At 48.0% G+C, this 18,303-nt stretch overlaps 1 protein-coding gene across 1 annotated transcript in view; it reads left to right on the forward strand.

Moving 5' to 3' along the window:
* NTRK3 (neurotrophic receptor tyrosine kinase 3) overlaps positions 1-18,303 on the forward strand; it is a 344,511-nt gene that overhangs the window by 314,441 nt on the left and 11,767 nt on the right. Inside the window, 1 exon segment of the mRNA XM_026648558.1 lies at positions 4,079-4,153. Coding sequence (XP_026504343.1) covers positions 4,079-4,153 — 75 coding nt within the window.

Genomic DNA, 18,303 nt, shown 5'->3' on the forward strand with positions numbered 1-18,303 from the left:
TAGCTCTTCCTTTAACTTGTACCCTGCCCTTGCATCTCCTGTTTGCAGAATACATGAAAGCATCAGGCCATTGTGTAAAAGCCAATTTGCTCAGCATGAAGTGACCCAAAACCAGCAAATACAGGAAGTCTCCCAAGAGGCCCTGTTCTCATGAGATTTCCAGCCTGATCTCTACACCAGTATAGTCTGGAGAAATTCCAGTCAGCTGTGGGTAATCAATCAAATGCTGAACCCATATGAGTGAGGGGCAAACCAACACCAGTAACATGGAGGTTCCATTTTATTCAACACAAAGAAATCCAGATGATCATCCAAATAGTCCATGCTTCTTACCTGCACAACTGTATTGCTAATCGTGAGGCAGCAGGTTTTCTGGTGAGATTTCAGGGTCCTTCTGCTTCCCTCCACTCAAATTCCAGTTATGCCTAGACCCTAAGGGCTGGATTCTCTGCTGTAGCCAGTTTCTGCTGGGTGAAGCAAACAGATGCAGGGGCAAAGGAAGCTGTTGATGGCTCCCTGATCGTAGAGCTGGTTCTCCTCCAGCCCCATCATAGATTAAAGAAGCCTAGAGCCTCCTCTAATCTATGCTGGCCAGCTGTGGCCCCCAGTGAATATCCATCAGCTGGAGATTCCAGGAGCAGTGTGCTCTAGCCACACCATTCCCCACCTCCCATATGACAAGGGCTGCACAGAGAATACTTCAGGAGCCAGATGTATGCCTAGGGGAAGCCACAGATAGGGTGTTCTCACCAGTGTCTGGTCCCTTAGTGCCACCAGAGCCATGCAAAGAAAAGGGTACGGAGCTGACCCTAGGATATTACAGATGAAGCCAGACAGACAAGAAGGATGAGAAATGTGTTTCCCAATTTTTTTTGGACACTTCCACTCATTGTCCCAGGTGGCACCAGAAACTACAGAAAAAATGAAAAAGAATCCACGTGATGTTTTAGAAAAGCCTTTGCCCCATTCAGGGAGATGAGTTAAGAATTAGATGCAGCAAGTCCCTCCTCTCTTCCAGTGCTGGGTCTATACTCTCCACTGCTCCCCAGCTGATCAGCTGCCTCCTCCTGCTTGCTCACTACCCGCAATGTTGTGACATCACCATTCATCTCCATCGCAGCGCCTGTGAGATCACAAGCAGGAAGGGGCAGCAGAAGAGAAGGGTCGCAAGCCGTCGTTTAGCCACAAACACCTTGGGGATCAGCAAGGGAAGGGGAGGTAGAGAACTTATGAGAGTTTAATAGGAGCTTGGTAAATTATGGCTCGGCTTGATTTTTTTTTTTTTTAATGTGTTGCTCACGGCAGTGGCTTTTTAAGTGGATAGATTTGAAGGTTTCCCCCTGGTGCAAAAGGCCGTTCTCAAAGACAAATTGAAAACCTAGCTATGAAAATTAACATACAAATATCTTCCTCATCCTCTGTAATTAAGATATTTGCATAGGAAGAGAGCATGTTTCTCCTGACTCCTGCGTGGCCTGAATTCTTTCCCTCTTCCCCTCCATTTCATAATCCTCCTCCTCTCCCAGCCACCCTCTGTGAACTCCTACTCTAAACCAGCTGGAGATGAAAGAGGGAGAAAGACAGTATTTGCAAACAGCTGTGCTTAAGAAACGGACCATTTAGGGCTAGGCTTGCAGAGAAAGCATGCTTCACCGTACACTTGGGCAACGATGCACAAAATTGCACATATATAGAAATAGAAATCTTTTTTGGGGAGGGTAACTCAAGTACTGAGCACAACTGAAAATAGTTCTTTTTTCTGTGCATGCCACGCTGAATTGGGGGAGGAGGGGAGAATCATTTGTGTGGGCATCACATCATCAGATCGTCAAAGAAATTCACAGGGAAGAAATGTTTATATTTTCTTACTCCAACCCCCCTTTCCTTTTCTGCAGTAATTAGTGACAACATGCGGTACCTATAGTTCGGAAATACTTTGCCAGTATCTCATAGCAGCAGGGTAATAACTGCACTCCTCGTTTTTTCCAATACATGTGAGGAAAGCATATGAGATCATTGGCTTTTATAGTCAGATTCAACAGCTTCTTCATATTTACTTGGACTGAGATATAAATTGCATTTGGGTTTCTCTCTCCCTAAGTTATTTGTGATTGAATAAGCACATGGTAAGGGATAGACACAGGGAAAATGTCTCTTGCAGCCTCATGTTTGAGGTGGGATTTGCATTGTTCTGTATTGGGCTGGATTGGTGTGTTTTTCCATTGCTAATGACTTCATTTGCTCTGTATCTTTTTTGATGCCCGTCCTGTGACACTGCTGGCTGGGAGAGTTTGTGCAGCGGACTTTTCTAACTCTGTAACATTTTAATGAACAGGAAATTTAAACAGCAGTGAAATCATTTTCTCAACCTCTTTCCCACCCAGTTCTCATTCCTCAGGCATTTGATTTGTTCGGAATAGAGCAAAGCAATTTAGAGGCTTTTCAGCCATTCAGACAGCAATTGCCTGAACGGGATGATCTTGCAGCTACAGGTAGCAGCTCAAATTTGCACCGCTAGCTACGGTGAAAAGGTGCACGTGAGTGGAACTAGGTGGCCATGCCTCCCAAACCCACGTACTTCTTTGCTTTAATTTGGCAGCAGTCCGTGTTGTGTTCTTAAGCACCGCCTATGAAAATGGTCACATTTCACCGGAGAGGACTTACTCAGTGATTTCACAGTATCTGCCACGGCCGTTCAACATTATTTGCCCAGTGAGAGTCTCCTCTGGCTTCCCTTCTGCTTTAATACAGCCGAAGTCTTCTTTCAGTGTTTTCTCCTTCATTCTTTTATAATATTTTTTTCTTCTTCTCTTCTTTGGGCCCAATTCTCTGAGGGGTGGAGCATCTGTCACTCCACCGGTGGGGATAGAATTCGAGGCCAGTCATAATCTTGCAGGATAGGCTCCTGTACTTCCAAAATGTGACTGAAATGACTGGGGGGAGGAAGTACTGTAAATGAAACTCAGGGTGTCACCACAAGCTGCTTAATAACTTTGCACCACTGCAAATCAGGGCCGTAAACTCAGCTTCCCTGTCTGAAATGGGTATAATTCCTCCCTACCTCACGGGGGTATTTTGAGGTTTAATTGCTGTTTGTGAAGAGCACTATAGAGGTGGAAGTTGTCACAGAAAGGCAGATTACTGAATCACTGTGAGGCCAAACACTTTTCTGTCTGTCATGTCGCTCCTCTGGCTTAGGATACCTGTAAACTAAATAAAAGTGGAACAAGTTGCTCTCATGAGTCCACTTTTATATTGCTGCTCTCAGTGGTCCCTAACGCTGAGGGGCATGTGTAGCAGAGAATAGCATAGCATCTATGTTACTGCTGTATTACACTGCAAAATTAGCTACAAGAATAGCCTCTCCAGTAGGAGTGCTGCCACATAACCATCCATTATATAGTGGGTGCTTCATCCTGTGAACCTTTAGGACCCTAATTCTGAGAGGCTCCAGGCACTCCCTGTCAGGTTCTGAGCAGCTTGAATTCCTGTTTGCTTCAGTGAAAGTGACAAGCACTCGGCACCTTACAGGATCAGGTCCTCAGTCTTGATTCAGGCCAAATGTTCCCTGGAAGTTTTGGCTGAGTAAAGGCCTGCAGTGATATCAATCCAAGTACATCATTCTAAGGAGGATGTTTAGTAGCAAAGGAACTGGAGATATCGCGGAGTTGGACACAAGGGACAATTCCAGCCCTTTACAGTTCCTTCTGTGCTACAAGAAGGAAAGGAGACTCTTTGTACAGGGTCTCAGTGTTATTCAGTGGCTTTTATCATGTAAGTCAGGGGTCCAATTCACAGGTGCCCATCACTTTGTTTAGTCCTTTGCACTTGTTTAATTGATGACCCCAGGTGCCGAGCAGTGGTGCAACGTGCCTCAGCACAATAGTGGATGATCACGATGAGTGTTGTAAAGCTGTTAGAATGTTGCAGCCAGTGAAAGCCTTACAGTTCAGTTAAAGACATACCCTCTCCCTTCTTGTCCCCCTGCTTCATCCCCCCCGACATACTCCCTCCTCCTCTCCCCCTCCCCTTCTCTTTTGTTTTTCTCCTTCCCTTGTTTTCACCCATTCACTGTCAGGAAGGGCCGCATCCGAAGGGCCAATGCAGCGCAGCGTGGCAGCGGCAGAGACTAGCACGACCAGCAGCTAAAACAGTGAGTGGATTTCAACTCCAGGGGGCAGTTTGAAGGCTGGGGAGTTGTATGGATCGAGCATGTGATGACATATGGGATTGGCTTTGGGACTGGTCTGCCACAGTGCATGTGGCAGTGGAGGGGACTCCACCCCTCGTGTGGGAGGAGAACACAACCTACCCCCACAAAAACTTCATACAGATAAAAAGCCTCTCAGTGTAGCTGAAGCAGATTACAATAAGGCATGTGCTGCGTTAGGTGTCTGACTGTCTCTTGGAAGGCCCTTGGCATTGCTGTCAGGGAGCAGGGCTCTAGTAATTAATGTCGGTCAGCGGAATTGCATGATAGCGTGAGTTTAGATCCAGCATGGACAGACGATATAAGGGACATGGCAGCAGTTAAACAGGCTTCACCCCAAATATGATTTTGCTGCTTTCTTGCATTTCAGTGCAGTAACCAGAATGGCACTGCAGGACATGGATGGAATTAGTGTAAGATCTGATGTCATTTGTATCCTCTGCCCTGAAGGCAGTGGCGGATTAGCCACTGGGCCAATGGGTCCCATGCCCAGGGGCACTGGGCAATTGTGGGACCCTGGGAAAACGGGGTCCCCACGCCCTGACCCGCTCCGTCCACCTAGTGCTCCTTCCGGGGAGCAGGGTCGGGGCGCAGGGGCTTGCCCCGCTCTGCCCGCCAGCCTGGTGCTTCTGCCAGTGAACAGGGTCAGAGTGCAGAGAAGGGCAGAGGCAGCATGTCCCAAGCTGATGGGTCCTTTCGGGAGGCTGTGGGTCCAGCCCCACCGGTGCCTGGCTCAGGTCTCCACCCCGCTGGGGAAAGTTAGTGCAGCCACATGACAGGGAGCTCCCGCAGCTAAATCAGGCCCAAACGGAGGGCTGAGCCAAAAGCTTGCAGCTGCAGGGAGCCCGAGGCAGCAAGGGAGAAGCAAGCTTGAAGGAGGCCTGCCAGGCCCCCCCCAGCCAGGACAAGATTAAAGGGACCACTCAGAGAAGCTACAGCTAGCTGGAATGAGCAGCACAGGCTCTGCAGGGCTGTGAGATTCCGGGCACAGGTGGGGCCGCTTATCAGCAGAGCTAAGCCGAGATGCTGTAAGAAACGAGAGCCCTCATGGCTGAATCGAGTCTAAAGTGCTCTGGTCTGGGTGCCAGGCAAGGGAGGAGAGGGCAGTGCTCCTGCAGGGCCATGCTGTGCCCCCAGGGTATCCTGAGGGATGTTCTGCTGGTCACATAGGGCCCACCTCTCCCAGGATCCAGCCCAGCCCACCAGACCAGGTGGCTTGCAGAGCCAGTTCCTTGTGCCAGCCAGCATGGCCATGTGACCTGCAGCCAGGCCAGAGATTTGGGTTTGAAACCCTTTATTTCAAGAACCTGGCTAGTTTCCAGGTGTACATGGGCTTCCTGACCAGAGGCGCTCCTGCCGGGCGGGCAGAGGAGGGCAAGCCCCCGTGCCCCGACCCCATTTTCCCGGCAGGAGTGCCCGGGAGGTTTGGGGGGCCCCCACTTGCTCTGGCCCAGGGCCCCACAAAACCATAATCCGCCTCTGCCTGAAGGGAGTCTTTTTAACAGGATTTCCCCCTGTCCACTCACACTATTTTTTGTCTTTCATTCACATCCTCGTGACTGTATAAATACTGAAGAGGTCAACTCCAGCAAGACATGGTAACATGTAACTTCTCTGTAGTTCCTTTCATCCAAAGCCTCTGCAAACTGTGAGCCTGATCCTGCAAACACTTACCTCTGGACTGCCATGAACAATCCCCAGGGAAGTTAATGGGACTAATCACTCTAGAAAGTTCCATACCTGGTACTATTTGCAATATCAGGCTCCACATAAATGCAGCACCCCACTGAGAGTGGATACATTTTGGACAAGAGAACACTACCGTACTCGGATGCAAAGTTCCCTGAGCTCTTGCATGTCCCGTGTCAACATTTCGTCCCAAACACTCACACACTCTCTTCCTTTGGCTGCACTGTCATTGCATATGGCTCTTTCTTCATAATTGTACTAACCATCTGGAAATTTGTTGCTTCCTTTTGTTGATTTTATTTGTTTTCCAGTGTAGATAACGTGAATTAGCAGATTCCCTTAGCATATCTTATACCATTTAATAATACAACCATTCAATACTTTTAATATATTGGCAAATACAAAGAACAAGCTATTCTGGGGTGGGGTGGGGGAGAATTTACTTAGAAATGTCCCCGGGTATCCCTTCCAGCAGAGCCTTGCAGCCTGCCATGGAGGTCAGTTGACTCCAGCTCCCTCGGACTGACTGGGTCCTAGACTTCAGAGCTCTGCACTGACCATGCTTGTATAGAGAGGTAGGGTCCGCCATTGGTTTGGGTGCTAGCCTGTGATTTGGGTTCAATTCGCTGATCTGCCACTGAATTCCTATGTGACCTCAGGCAAGTTATTTAGTCTCTGTGCCTCAGCTTCCCATCTGTAAAATGGACATAATAGCATGCCCTACCTCATAGGTGATAAATACCTTTAAGAAGATGGTGAGGCATTGTGAAGGGGTTCCCACTCACCACAGGGTCTGGGAATTAGCACCTCCCCCACACCATCTAGCACTCTCTTCTGTGGGTTATTCATGGCATGACCCCCTCACTCTCTTCATGACTCAGGGCTCTCCTTCTTCATGACTCTGCCCTCTGGCCTGGTCACTATATAGTCCTCCCCTTCTAGGGTAGGAAAGTCCCACCATACAATATCCGTATGCCATTTCAGTCTTCTGTTTCAACTCCAGGTCCTGTGCAGCTTTGCCAGTTTCAACCCAGGCCCTCCCACTACTCCAGGTTCCAGCCCTGAGACCCTACGACTAGCAACCTAGGTCTGCTTAGTCTGAGAGACTGTTGTTTCCCTGGGCTCCTTCCTGCCCCCTTTCTCTATGTCCTTGCCTATCTCTAGGTTTACTACCAAAGATTCCTCCACTCTCTGTGGCTACTTCACCCCTCTGAGCCTCTTGCCAGATTCCCTAATCCAGGACAGGACCCTCAGAGCTTTCTCTTCTCCTGGATTTCCTCCTTGTCCCTGACCAACTCTCTTTCCCTTTAGGAAGTAACTGCAGACCTCACCCCTTCAGCCGCCTCCTACTTGCACTTCCTGGCTTTGCACTCCTATCCCAGGTGGGCTTCATCTGCCATCAGGCCTATCAAGCCCTGGTTCCACCCCAGATGCAGCATTCTGGCCCACATTAACCCACTGAGGGCTTGTGTGGGGATAGACATCCCATCACAGCTGCTCAGATACTATGGTGATGAGGGCCATATAAGTTACTTAGATAAATACAATCTTTGGTTTTGAACTGCACAGGGAAACATTGTCAGCAGAGATACGCAATGTACCCTGCTTGGAACTGGGTCTCTGGATCAGTCCGGGTGTGGTGAACTATGAAAATTCTCAGTGTTGTTGGAAAAAACCAGCAGGAGCTGGAAAGTATCCACCAGTGCAAGGACCATGCTGTGATTCCTTAGCCCTTTCCTTACCTGGCATGTGCAGCACTGCCAGGCATAGGCGCCAACTCTGTGGGTGCTCCAGGCTGGAGCATCCACAGAAAAAAAAATAGTGGGTGTTCAGCACCCACCGGCAGCCCCCGATCAGCTCCTCTCCCTTCCCCCCATGCCTGCTGCCTGCCGGTGGCCCCGTCGATCAGCTTCTCCCCCTCCCTCTCAGAGCCTCCCACGGATCAGCTGTTCAGCAGCGTGCAGGAAGCGCTGGGAGGGGAGGGGGAGGAGCGAGGGCAGTGAGCACTCAGGGGATGGGGCAGACCAGGGGCAGGAAGGGGCGGAGGTGGGGGCTTGGGGGAAGGGGTGATGTGGGGTCAGGGCCAGGGGTGGAAAGGGAGGGGGTTGAGCAACCCCTGGCAACTCATAAAGATGGCGCCTATACTGCCAGTACTGTGCAAGGACATTAGTCTAGCTGCAGTGCTGTAGGATGTGGCCTTGCCTGGTGAGCTTATGCAATTAGCCAGGCATTAGAACCCCCCAAGAGGTGATAGAGACATACATGCATATGTAACAGGTGTCTTTCTGAACACACATCTCTCTCTTTCCTTTCTGCTTGCTGCCACCCAAACAGGATCTTTTTTCTTAATTAGTTAATGTTTTATTAAACAGGAGGTACCTAGCTCAGAAGCAAGAGGTTTAACTCAGAATTTCACACAACCCATACAAAAATACTGCATTAAAAGAACATAAAGGTTGCAAAGTGAAGCATGCAAAAGTCAGGCACTGGAAAGGTCAGGACTGCCTATGCATCCTTAACTTCTAGACTCCGATGTATCAGCCTACAGTCTTTAATTATATGATCGTGAGCTATTATTCCTGCAAGGACAGTGCTCAGTAAACAAAGGCAATTGTTCATTATTTCTTAGTGTTCATTGTGTGGCCCCATGTCTCATTTGCTGCACACCATCCAACTTCCACATTGCGATTTTTTTCTTTCTTTATTGTCTTTTTCTATGTCATTCATCACTGCAGTGTCTGAGAACCTCACAAATCTCTATCTGCCCAGCACTCTTCTGAAGCCGGGAAGTTTTATTTCCCCATTTTACAGATGAGGACCCGAGTTACAGAGAGATCAAGTGAATTACTTGTGGTTACACAGCAAATCTGTGGCACAAGCAAGACCAGAACCCAAATCTTGGGAGTCCCTAGCCATGGCCATAATCACAAGGCTATCTCTTCTCTACCAGGGGCCCTCTATCTTATTCACTACACACCATATAACATCTGCAGTGAAAGAGGAAAGGATGCTATGGATACCACCTTCATTCATGACACACCATACAATATCTGCGGTGAATGAGGTGAGATGTTCAGGTCCCAAGAAAAGTCACTACACAATCTGGCCTCATTCATTCTCCAGCATGTACATTGCATGAAGCAGGGGTCCTATGAAAAAATAGTGTGTGATCATGTAACTGAAAACGGTATCACATTGCAGAGGTACAGGGGGGGCAGGGCTAAGGTTATCCTTTGGCTGAAGGAGGGTCCCCTGAAGCTTGTAATAGCAAAGGGCCTATGACACACTGTAGTGCTCATTCCATCCAGCAGAGAGCAATGGTGCGCGCGCACACACACACACACACACACACACTTGCCAATTCATTACAGCACAGTATAGACATGGGGCTCTCAACCTTTCCAGACTACTGTACCACGTTCAAGTAGCTGATTTGTCTTGCGTACCCCCAAGTTTCACCTCACTTAAAAACCACTTGCTTACAAAATTGCTGACTTTCTCCTTTTTGCCATATAATTGTGAAATAACTCAATTGGAATATAAATATTGTACTTACTTTTCAGTGTATAGTATATAGAGCAGTGTAAACAAGTCGTATGAAATTTTAGTTTGTACTGACTTCGCGAGGGCTTTTTATGTAGCCTGTTGTAAAACCAGGCAAATATCTAGATGAGCTGAGGTACCCCCGGAAGACCTCTGAGTACCCCCAGGGGTACATGTACCCCTGGTTGAGAGCCACTGGTATAGACTACTAGAGCAATTTGCTCAGAGGTCTGTGTGCAAAGTCACTATGTGAACTAAGTCCCACATTCAGTTATTTAAATTGACACTTATTCCCCCAAAACAGGCATGGTTAAGAAGAGGTTAGACAAATGTGTGTCGGGATGGTCTAGCTATGTAATCCTGCCTACGTGCAAGGGGCTGGACTAGATGCCCTCTTAAGGTCCCTTCCAGCCCTGCGTTTCTATGATTCTGTGTCTGGGTCTACGGGCTGAGGGGAGCATCAGCATATGGGATTTGAGCATTCTGTTTTGGTACTCATGTTTGAAAACTGGGCCTGGAAACTTTTTTTTAAAAGTCATAAGAGCTATATTATACCCGACTGAATCCTTCCAACAAATTAGAAGATTTTATTAGTCTACGATCTGAAAATAATTGCTGCCATTACTATTTAAATTGTAAGTGCTCCAGAGGGAGCAACCTAAGTGGGTCTAAAATACATGCAAATAGCCTTAGTCACCTTAAAAATCCCATGGGCCTTATATGCATCAAACACCAATCCCTGATCCACATGCAGAGCACCCGTTGGCATCAGTGGATTGGAGGCATTTGTGTATCAACTGGTGGGGGCGATATGTGGGGGTTCTGTGGGCGGGATGGTTCCTTCGGGTGGGGTGAGCACTGTAGTCCAGGCAGTTCCATAAGGCATGGCTGGGGTATAATGTACCTGGCTCTGAGAGGGGCAGCATTAACTCTGGTGACTGGAGCAGAAGCTTTCAGACTGACCCACAGGGTGTGTGCATGTGGGCAGAGGCGAAAAGTTTCAACAGAGAAGGAGACAGCTGGTCCACTCAGCGTTTTACCTCAGGTTTTCCAAAGAGAACGCCCAGGTCTTTCTATCATTGGTTTTGATGAGTTCAGAGGGTGACACACAGCGCGAGGACATAGGTGGTGGTTACTGGCAATGCTCCCCCTCGCTCGAAGGCTAATAGAGTTCTCCAGCTGGTGTCCTCACCACCTCACAAACGAGGCTGTGTGAAATCTTGAACCCCTTTCTCCCACATCAGGAAGGGTGACCCCTCGCTCGCCCCACACACACCCCTTCCTTCTTCCAGGTATCACTGGGCAAACCCAGATTTGTCCCTCTCAGAAAGCTCAGTTCAAAACAGAGGAACTCCCCCTCCCTGCAGTCACACGCACAGACGTGTCCAGTCAGACTGCGCTTCACAGAGCAAACCCTTCCTCTTCACCACCCTGAACAGGGCTACCACCCCTCCCACCCCTGTCCCACAGCTGAGTTGTTTGTTGGGAGGAGTCTCAGTGCATGGACATGAATGGGGCGCTTTTCAGGGGTGCCGAGCACCCTCAGATCCAGCCAACGGGAGCTGCTCTGGAAGCCAACTCATAAACTGTTTCCCAAGGCGCTGACATGGAGACAGTGTCTTGTGTCGTGCTGCAGCCACCTCATGCTTCATGGACAGCATTGCAGAGTCTTGACACAGCAACTTTATGCATTTAAAAAGTGCTGACTCTTGCTCTGTAATGATAGCAACATGGCCAGTCCCCTGACACTGCACAGAGATAACATACTCTTGCAGGTTACTGAACACCAAAATGGGAAGGGGCTAAGAGGTTCAGAGATTAATTACCATTTAACTGGCCGTGTTTCAATCTCTGGATAAGGCTGTAGTGAAGAAGACAGAAATACCCAGATAATTTACCCTGGTGCTATATAGTAGATTACCCTGTACTTATAAGGTCACTGGTTACCCTGTAATTAGAGTTCTAACACATGGAAGCCAGTACAAGGCTTCTGAAACAACATGTTACCACTTCAGCACCTGGTGTCATAATAGCAGAGGTATGGCAGCAGAAGGCAGGCGAAAAACCTCATTATGCACATATTGGAGGATGTTAAATAGCTTAAAAATTCAAATGGGGCCAGGGGGATTTGGGGTGGGGTGGGGAGAGAGGCCATACGTAGAAGAGAGGAGAGAGAAGAGACAGACCCAGGGTTTCTGAGATACACAGTGGAAATGGAAGGAGATACAGACTATGTGTGCTAGGAGGTTTTGGACTGGAACAGCAGGTGTTGCTGCATTTCGGGATTGAATTGCATCCGCAGAGCTGGAGGACATGAGGCCCAGGGCTTTGACAGAGCCACAGGACTGGATTAGCGGGATACGGCACAGGTCCGGGCTGAGGAGCACCAGCAGGACTATGTTAGGAGAATGCAATACTGGAAGGTCAGGGTGTGCTGCAGGTTGGAACTGAGGTACTTCAGTAGCAGCATGTCAGGGCCCATGACTGTAATACCAGGTGTTCCTGCAAATCAGGATTGAAGTGGATTGGCAGAGCAAATGTACCTGCCACATTGGGCCTGCCCACACTGGGCCTGCCTCTAGTTAATGGTTTCTGTCCCTCATTTTCACTAGCATTAAATTCAAACAGAGAGAGAGAGTTTGAAAGAGTCTTTGATTATAAAGCACATATTCCATTAACATCACACATCTCACGTGGAACCAGTTCTGTCCCATACACAATAGAACCCCTGTAATGTGCACTTGTATCATTTCCCCTCGGGTCACATCCTATTTTCTTGGGGTAAACACTGTCTTCTTTGAATCGTGTGACGGGGAAGTTCACCACAGAGCTTGTGTGATACGGCAACACAAAGGCCAGTGCATTTTGAGGCTGTATGTACGGAGCAATCACATAAAGGAGCAGGGAGATAGGTCTCTGCTCCAAAAGTCTCTACTGCAGCCATACCTCAGATATTTCTTCCTTGTGCAGGCAGGCTCCGTGCCACAGCACCACGTTAACAGAAAGGTATTGACAAACCCAAAAGACTTCAGAGAAGAGCAGCAGAAATCATGAGGGGCCATTGATTTATGAAGATTAAAAGGCCTAACTATGTTTAGCTTGGCTAAGCAACGATGAAGGGAGGGGATATGACAGTCTGCAAATATTGGAAAGCGGCAGATTTTCAGAAGTGTCAGAGAAGTGCTATTTAGGGCTGTACATGGAAGTTATCACTAGGAGCAATGGGATGGAGATAAGAAAGAGAAAGGCAGCGTGAACATCAGGGAAATCTCCTTGACAGTGAGATGTGTTTGGCTGTGGAGTATTTGCACATGGGAAACAGTGGAAGCCCCTTTGGGATGTTTAGAACTGAAGCCATCAAAATGTCCTTCAGGGGACAGTCCTCCATTCGCAAAGGGGTGATAAACTGAGTGGGACATAGCAGGTATTTTCCAACTCTAATTCCTTTGGTACAACATGTTTTAGTTTGGTGTATAGATATGTGGCCAGTGTGTGTTTCTCCATGTGTATAATACTACGTATACAGAATTCCTGGAACATAAATATAGGGCCAGATCCTCAGCTGATGTAACTCAGAGGAGCTTCAATGAAGTCAGCTGAGGATCTGGCTCATAATTTTTAAAGATAAACTTCTCCACTCAGTAAATGACCTGGCAAGGATATAATATAGGAAGAAATGATGCCTTATGCATATCTGCATTGTGTCATTCCTCCCACCAGACACAGCTGAACATTAGCGGTTTCTGTATTTCTCTCTCTCCTTCCGTCCTTCCTCTTGTGGCTAACCCTAATGGAGAGATGGTGTCCAGAGAGACATCCGAAAGATCCATCTGGTTAAGACAGTTGACCATCCAGGGGCAACACAGGCTTCCAGCAAAAGCTTTCATTTCTGTCCCACCGGGGGGTGGGTTTAGCAAAATGCATCCCTTAGGGGCTGGATGGCTCAGGGCCTCCGGTTGGCTTCAGGAAAGGGAGCCAGTGGTGCAGGAGATGTCAGACAGCAATATCTGAGATGGGCTCTTAGTTCTTCCTAGCTCTCATAGCATTTAGGACCCAGGCATCAGCATATTCCTCGGTTTGGTTTGGTTTTTAAAAAAAATACATTTCTCTGCCAAATAAAGTGCAGAGAAGTGTTTTAATAATAGACCATTAGGATAAGCAGGTCATTGGACACCGTGGATGCTGGTCTATCGAGAAGTTCTGGAGACATCACCAACCAGGACAGTGAACTGTAAGTCACTCTGACGACAAATGCTTGGCTAGAAAGGGACAGGGTGGGGACTGTAGTCCCAAAATTCAAAATTAGCCTGTTACTGTTTCCAGAAACAAGTCCCAGATCCATCTTCGGCATGGGCTACTGCTCCCCCTAGTGGTGCTTTGAACTCTCCATTTTTCTGCTGCTGCTGCTGCCTTCTTGTAACCCACTCAGACACCTCCAGCAACTGTCCCCTGCTTCCACTTTTCTGTGGGTGCTGTCACCTCCAGCAGCCTCCTGTTTCTGTGCCCCAGCACTTTTTTGCCCATGCATTATAGCGTCTGGGACATGCAAGAAAAGAGCTCCATCCAGTGCAGAGCATTCACCTTGCTTGGCCTCAGGAAGTGGAGCCATTAGCAACACATGTCAAATCACTGCATCATCACAGTGTCTAAAATGTGTGTGCTCCAAATCCTCTCTAGCGGTGCCTTAACTCCTGGTTCTGCCTCCCTTATGCTTCTCCCCCATTGACCAAAGTCAGAGCAGGCATTGCTTCCCTAATGGCATTGACTAGTTTAATCGCATCATTAGTGGGTGTGACGTTGCAGTCCTGAATGTTGAGATCTTCATTCTGACATGGGATGTAGTATGTTTGTTTGACATGCCATCCATGCCTTCTCTGCCAATAACTGGTACTTGACTAGGCCAGGAATCAAAAGCAACTTCAGTCTGAAGTTACTCAATATTTCTTTGTGGTTTTCAAGCTGATAACCCACTGTTCTAAAACAGAGTGAGACTCTCAGCCTAAGAGGGGTGAAAGCACCATCACCTGAGATGTTTAAATAGACTGGAGAGGACAAAACACTAGCAGAGGTACAGTAAGGAACTGTCCTGTGTTGGCCCATAAGAGATTGACTAAATGTGACCGAATGGATTTTGATGAGATGGTCCTGATTTAATGGAGATTGTCTACCTATCATATTTCTAAAGGATCCCTCACCTTGGGAAAACACTAAACCCCCATATTGTAGGCTGAAGCTACTGCTACATTTGCAGAACAGTAAGGGGCAGATTTTTGAAATGGTCCTTTAATTTGTATACACGCTTTCGCACACGTCTCCTGTTTGCACACACAATTTAGGAAACTGCATATGCTGTTTAGGCACGCAACTGTATGCATGAGAGTTACGTGTGTGCAGTTTTTAATATCTGACCCAACGGGTTTATTAAGTTATTATGGGCTGGTGCAGTATCCACCGAGGGTAGGACAAGAAGTAATCAGCTTAGTTTGTAGCAAGGGAGATTTAGGTTGGATATTAGGAAAAAATTTCTAACTATAAGGATAGTTAAGCCATAGAACAGGTTACCTAAGGAGATTGTCCAACTGGTGCTTAAAAACCTCCAGTGTTGGGGATGCCACAAACAACTGTCAGAGATGGTCTAGGTATACTTGGTCCTGCCTCAGCACAGAGGGATGGACTACATGACCGCTTGAGATCCCTTCTAGCCCTACATTTCTATGGCTCTGTGATGTTCCATTGCAGCATGATGTGCTAACATCCCAACATTGCAGTACAGCTGGGTTCAACACTGGCAGCTTTCAGGTCGCCCTCCAGAGTAACTGTTTCACATATAGAAAGGGATTTATGTATCATGGGGTTCCCAGGCCCTGCATTGTATTAAATTTCTGTCTTTAAGCCGCCAGGACATTTCTGTCTCTGGCTGCCAGGCGTGAGCTCAGTGAAACTGACATTAATAGGAAATAGATTTCCAAACAATCAACCCTAATGAATTTTGAATATTATTATGATTAATGCCAAGGAAGTTGAACTGATTATCCAGCATCCAGAAGTTAAGTAATGGAGCCTTGTCTAAATCATGTATACTCTTCAGTCAGGAGTGGATCTGGCTGCAGATGAAAAATGGACATGATTTTTCCAGAGAGGGTTTCGTGGGCAGGACAGAGAGATAGGGGTAATGGAGAGGAGAGATTAAGAGATACCAAGATGACACTGTCTTTGCATGTAGTGGTAGTACATGCAATTTGTTTATCACTGCAGTTTTTTGGGAGCTTCATATCTCAGCCCATTTTGTGAGTTTACTTGCATATTACTGAGCAAGGATCTATTGATATAAAACTCCACCTAAGTTCATGCCCCGAGATGATGCATGTAGAAAGAGAAACGTATTGAAGACATTGCTTGCAGCCTGCTGTTTTGACTTAACGCCCGTCTATCTGATTAGCTGTTGATCCCTGACACACCCATCACTGTATTATCAGGTCACTGTCAGGTTACACCACAACGCATGACGTGATGATGTAGTGCCAGCTCCAAAACATATGCGCTTGTATGATCTTGCAGATATGGGAGACTTTAAAATCAGTCTGAGAGCTGGTAATATGCAGCACAAAAGAGATGTCAGTTGGCCGCATGCCAGAATGAGACTGGGAGAGTGTAAAGCAAAAGAGAAGGTGGTTGGAGGGGGTTAGATAATTTCAGGGGTAGCCAAAGTGTTGGTCAGCAGGCCAAAATGGCCTGCATAGTTCTCCAGTGTCCCTCACAGGAACCCTTATCACTAAACCTCAGGGGCTGCCCCTGGACATTCATGCAAATTTCCATCTTGATCCAAGCAACATTAGCTTCTCAGCGCATGATGGAGAATTACACACTGGGACCACGAGTAGCTTGGGTCAATATGGAGCGTTACATGCTGATACCAGTAGCTTCCATGGGCCACACCTCTTTATTAAAGTTGGATACAGCTGGAAGACATTCCATTACATCAGTGTTTCCCAAACTTGGGATGGGAAAGCCCCTGGTGGGCCAGGCCGGTTTGTTTACCTGCCCCGTCCACAGGTCCGGTCGATCGCGGCTCCGAGTGGCCGCGGTTCGCCGCTCCAGGCCAATGGGTGCTGCTGGAAGCGGCGTGGGCCGAGGGACATACTGCCCACCGCTTCCAGCAGCTCCCATTGGCCTGGAGCAGTGAACTGCAGCCAGTGGGAGCCGTGATCGGCCGGACCTGTGGACGCGGCAGGTAAACAAACCGGCCCAGCCCGCTAGGGGCTTTCCCTACACAAGTGGTGTCCCAAGTTTGGGAAACACTGCATTACATGGATATTAGGTGCCTCTGTCCACCTATGCAGCCTGTTACTGCGCGCAGTTTGGGCAGTGCCTGGGACATGGTGTCTGTAGTAGCGGATGTGGTTATGAAGTTGGTAGCATTGCTGGTGGCCACACTGAGCACTTTGCAAATCAGAGCTGAGAAAGGCTTTCCCCGCTGTTACTCCAGACATTTGGCTTGTGTCCGGCCTGCACCTGGACAGTTTGTAGGACCAGCTGCCTCCCCAGCTGAACAAAATATGACTGTGACGTGTAAAACTCCACATGTGCTCAGAAGGTACTATATGTGAGGCATCGGTTTGGAAGCAAAAGCGAAGTGCTGGATCTTGCTCATTTGCATGTGATTCGCCTAGCTCCTTCATAGCAGTAGGTGCTGATGTCTGAGCTCTGGGGGAACAAGAGGGAAGGGTTGAGCTGTGGTTTGGGCACACTGAGTTCTTATCTGTGTTCTTGGCAAACATAATTAAAAATATCTGTGAGATTAATCCTCTATTTCCCTTTTTGTAACCACTCTCCGTGTTACCTCTGGCATTTCTAGGCAGCAGGTAATAACAGAGAACAATCCTGGATGAGTAGCAATGATTTATCTCAGGCCATTTTGAGGCAGCAGACTTTACCTCTAGCTACAGCCACCCCTCCATGTCTGCTCCCTCTCATTTGCATAAGTAATTGGCAGCTTGTTAATGGCTCATTAGGAATGCTGAAAACCGTGGGATTGAAACCAACTCAAAGGAGCAGAGACGGGGGAAGGGTGAAAAGGACGGTGTCCCTGCTCGCAAATTACACTGCTGAATTCCACCTGATTCCGAATTACGGGTCATAAACCAACCAGATTGTTAAATGAAGTACAGAAAAAACAATGTCAATGGGAGGCTTTATTTTTAGACTTGTATTTAAACACAGAATGCGAGTCTGTCGGGAACAAATAGTCCATCTGCCTCCAGGAGGCGTGTCTCGCCCCCGTCCCGACCTTGCAGTAACTTTATCTGGTCAGCTCCCCCTGCCTCATAACAGGTACATCCAGCTCTCTACATCCACCTTATGAGAAGCGCAATTGGTTCCAGCAGAAGTGATTCCAGCCTCCTCTCCTCACCTCACAGCCAGGGCACTGCATCCTGACAAGTAGGGGGACACAGGAGCCAGCTACTGTCTGGTGAGGAGAGGCCGTGCCTATTTGTAAACACAGACATGGTCAACCTGTGCAGGGCACTTCACTGAGAGCTATGAACAGGGCCCAGTTTTTGCCCTATGAAATATAAGCTGCCTGCAGCTACTGACACCCAGGCAGGACGCAAAGCCTGCTATGTGAAGCCGCGAGGGTGCAGAGCTGGCTGTGTAATTGTTACACAGAGAGACTGGAGGTTAATGCAAAGGCTGTGACTGCCATCCCCATGGGCAGTGGAGGGAATGCAAAGCAGCTGCATCAAGGAGACACAAGAGGCTGAAGAAAATCAGTTGGTGTTTGTTTGTTTTTGGGGGGAAGGCGATAGTTCATTCTCCACTCTGGCTGCAGCTGGGACCATTTGAATGAGCGAAGTCACCAG

Source organism: Terrapene carolina, unplaced genomic scaffold, assembly GCF_002925995.2.
Source record: "Terrapene carolina triunguis isolate 2854851 unplaced genomic scaffold, T_m_triunguis-2.0 Scaffold67, whole genome shotgun sequence".
NCBI classification, from domain to species: Eukaryota; Metazoa; Chordata; order Testudines; family Emydidae; genus Terrapene; species Terrapene triunguis.